At 48.1% G+C, this 3,714-nt stretch overlaps 1 protein-coding gene across 1 annotated transcript; it reads left to right on the top strand.

Annotated features, from left to right (window-relative positions):
• The first annotated feature begins 857 nt into the window (after positions 1–857).
• LOC128373278 (5-hydroxytryptamine receptor 7) lies at positions 858–3,365 on the top strand. The gene is made up of 2 exons (XM_053333568.1): positions 858–1,420; positions 2,447–3,365. The coding sequence occupies exons 1-2, from the start codon at positions 858–860 to the stop codon at positions 3,363–3,365; spliced, it is 1,482 nt and encodes a 493-aa protein (XP_053189543.1).
• Positions 3,366–3,714: the final 349 nt, after the last annotated feature.

Below are 3,714 nucleotides of genomic sequence, written 5' to 3'. Positions count from 1 at the left end.
ATCATTATTATCAACCCTGGAGCAAATCACACATATAGCATACTGGTGGTGGGGGGGGGGAATCAAAATATGACGTAATGTTCTTCAGATTTTTGTATTTGCAATTAAATGTCTGGTCACATTTTGCGTTATCTCAACCTGCATGTCTCTATCTCTCCTCCATGTATAGCTCTGTGCGTGCGTGCGTGCGTGTAAGTGTGTGTATGTGTGTGCGTGTGCGTGTGTGTATAATGCTTAGTAACACAGCTAGGACCAAAAATACATCTCAAATCGAAATAACACTTCTTCATTTTGCATTTTGCGCAATTACACGCTCTCATCCATGGATACACACTTTGTCCTTATACCAATAAATGTTCAGCAGGATGAACTCAACAGCCTCAGGGGACTGCTCAGTGTCTATATGCATTCACACAAAGGAAACATGGAAAACACACTCAGCAGCTCATAGGCTGTTTAACATGTGTTTTGACGTCACGCGTCAACTTTTTGTGATATATATGCGCGCACTGCGGTTCTCAAGTTTCTGTCTTTTGCACATCAGGCTGAAAAGTGGGCTGGTAGCCAGGGTGGACACACACAACAGGAAATAAAAATCCTTATTTTATAGGTCAGGTATTTTGGGAATATGCCTGCGGCGCGCCACGTGCGTAATGACGAGTTTGGCTTTAAATAGGAGAATTAAGGCGTCGAGGCTTTGTGAAGACACAGAGGAACATGTCAGAGTAGTTTAGCCCGAGGGGAGCTGTGGAAAGGAATTACTCATCTCTCACACCAACACCGGCACATCTGTGCGTCTGTGTCACCACCGGACGGGTCTCCAAGTCCATGGATAAAAAGGAACACAAGGCAGCAGAATGGTTGTTGTTGGAGCGAATAACGGAACCTACGGCAGTGACAACATGAGGTTCATGATAGACGATCGAGCCGGTGGCGGAGATCCCGGGGGTTCCACCGATATGATGATCTCGGAGGCTCTTGCGCCCCGGCTGCTGAGGATTGCACAGGGCGCAGCAGCAGCAGCAGCAGCTACTTCTCCGTCCACCTCCAGTCAGCCGCAGGTCATGGAGACGAACGGGACCAGGTGTGGCGAGCAGATCCTGAGCTACGGCCGGGTGGAGAAAGTCCTGATCGGCGGAGTCCTCATGATGCTCACGCTGATCACCATCTGTGGGAACTTACTGGTGGTCATCTCCGTGTGCTTCGTCAAGAAGCTGCGACAGCCGTCCAACTACCTGATCGTGTCTCTGGCGATGGCAGACCTGTCAGTGGCTCTGGCCGTGATGCCTTTTGTCAGTATCACGGACCTGATTGGCGGTCAGTGGATTTTCGGACAGTTCTTCTGTAACGTTTTTATCGCCATGGATGTGATGTGCTGCACCGCGTCCATCATGACTCTGTGCGTAATCAGCATTGACAGGTGAGAAAAACTTCTTCTATTATTGGAATAAAGTGATTTTTTTAAATCACTAAACTAATCAAACTCTATAAATCTACTTTACCATTATTTAGAAAAGCCAGAAAAGACACTTCACTTATTTCTATATCATTATTTTTATCCAATTCGTCAAAAAAATTGCATTTATAGACATTTTTTTTATCATTTTCTTCTTCTTCTCTTTAATCCCACCTTTGATATTCTTGCCTATAATCCCAGCGCACAGTCCACTAATGTGTTTTACTGCTCAGCACCTCTGAGACACTGAATCATGGGAGGTCAGAGACTACATGGGAGGCTCACGGCTCATTGTCTCGCTGCTCAAGGGCAATTTTACACTTATTTAGTGAAACAAAGTGACTGATGTGAGGATCAAACTGGTCATATTTAGGGCTGCTTCTTTGTGCACCCTGTAACTAGATTAATTTCTCCATTGAAACTGAAATAAAAAGGGTCAGAAATGCAGTTGAGAGCATCCAGAAAGAACATGCAAATTACTGACAAAAGGGGAAATTACTCTTATTAATAATTGATTTGTATGTTTTTCTTGGTGGCATCTATAGTTTAATCAGAAATGATGAAATGATGTCTGCATATCTGCTGTTGTCTGGTTTAGTATGAAATCATATACATGTGTGTTATTGTCAGTATTAGTTGAAGATAATGATAAAAAATATGAAATAATGTTCATTAAAGTATTTTTCCAGGTTTTGAAAATTGAACATAAATAGGTTAATAGGTATTTATAATTTGACCTGAGCTTTATTTAAGACTGAAGCCAGCTTCCCACCTGGACGCTGCATATATGGAAACCACAGATTTGTAGTTCAGTACTTAGAGGCACCTTGCTGAAGGTGAGGAGAGCATCACTGACTCGAGGCAGATCTGGGAACAAAAATAGCTCAGTGTTGAGTTAGAAAGTGAGAAAAAGGAAGTTTCAAGTTCAGTCTGCCTTTTAATGATCTCCCCTCTCCTTCTCTATCTCTCTCTCTCTCTCTCTCTCTGTAGGTATTTGGGAATCACAAAACCCTTAACGTATCCTGTTCGGCAAAACGGCTGCTGCATGGCAAAGATGATCCTGTCAGTGTGGCTGCTCTCCGCCTCCATCACCCTCCCCCCTCTGTTCGGCTGGGCTCAGAACGTCAACGACGGCAGAGTCTGCCTCATCAGTCAGGACTTTGGCTACACCGTCTACTCCACAGCCGTGGCCTTCTACATCCCCATGTCGGTCATGTTGATCATGTACTACAGGATCTTCCGAGCAGCCAAGCTCAGCGCCGCCAAGCACACTATCACCGGCTTCCCCAGAGAAGAGGACTACGGCCCAGCGGTGGCTCCTCGAGGAGGGAGAGGAGGAGGAGGAGGGCCCGAGCTTCAGCAGGCGGTGGAGGCACGAGAGGCGGGAAGTATTATGGGAGGAGGAGGAGGGACGGGGGACGAGCAGGAGGAGGAAGAGGAGGAGAGTTTGGACTGTGTGTCGGCTGCGTTGAAGCTCCAGCGTGAGGTGGAGGAGGAGTGCAGCACACGTGTCTCGCGCCTCCTCAAGACTGGAGAACACCACCAACGCAGGAAGAGGAAAAACCAGTCCATCTTCAAACGGGAGCAGAAGGCGGCGGCCACTCTGGGTATCGTGGTCGGAGCGTTTAGCTTCTGCTGGCTGCCGTTCTTCTTGGTGTCCACCGCCAGGCCGTTCGTGTGCGGAGTGGAGTGCAGCTGCGTTCCCCTCTGGCTGGAGAGGACTCTGTTGTGGCTCGGTTACGCCAACTCCCTCATTAATCCTTTCATTTACGCTTTTTTCAACCGTGATCTGAGGACCACCTACAGTAACCTCCTGCGATGCCGCTACAGGAACATCAATCGGAAGCTGTCGGCGGCTGGCATGCACGAGGCTCTGAAACTGGTGGAGAAGCCAGACGCTGATGTGTGAACAAGCTGCCGATCAAAGTGGCGGTACAGAGACAATCGCCAAGGACGGCAGGGTGGCGGGGGAGGGGGGATGGGGGGATAGCGCCAGGGGGGCTCAGACTGCAGCACAAGACCACCAGCACACTGCCAGACTGGACTGGTTATTACCCTAAATTTGTCGGGTGATTACTGAGAAGAGATGAGGCAGGACGCTGGGATTAACCCTCCTGTTGTCCTTGTGTCAAGGAAGGAAGGAAGGGAGGAAGAAGGAAGGAAGGGAGGGATGAAGGAAGCAAAGGAGGGAGGAAGGAAGGAAGGGACAAAGAAGGAAGTAAAGAAGGGAGGAAGGAAGGAAGGAAGGGAGAAAGAAG

The sequence above is a fragment of the Scomber japonicus genome, chromosome 14, assembly GCF_027409825.1.
Source record: "Scomber japonicus isolate fScoJap1 chromosome 14, fScoJap1.pri, whole genome shotgun sequence".
Taxonomy (NCBI): Eukaryota; Metazoa; Chordata; class Actinopteri; order Scombriformes; family Scombridae; genus Scomber; species Scomber japonicus.
The sequence above is the reverse complement of the archived record's forward strand: the minus strand, read 5'-3'. Positions and strand labels throughout refer to the sequence as shown.

Coding starts and splice junctions, on each gene's coding strand:
- LOC128373278 (XM_053333568.1), top strand. CDS start 858: ATGGTTGTTGTTGGAGCGAATAACGGAACCTACGGCAGTGACAACATG. Junction 1,421..2,446: donor TGCGTAATCAGCATTGACAG/GTGAGAAAAACT, acceptor CTCTCTCTGTAG/GTATTTGGGAATCACAAAAC.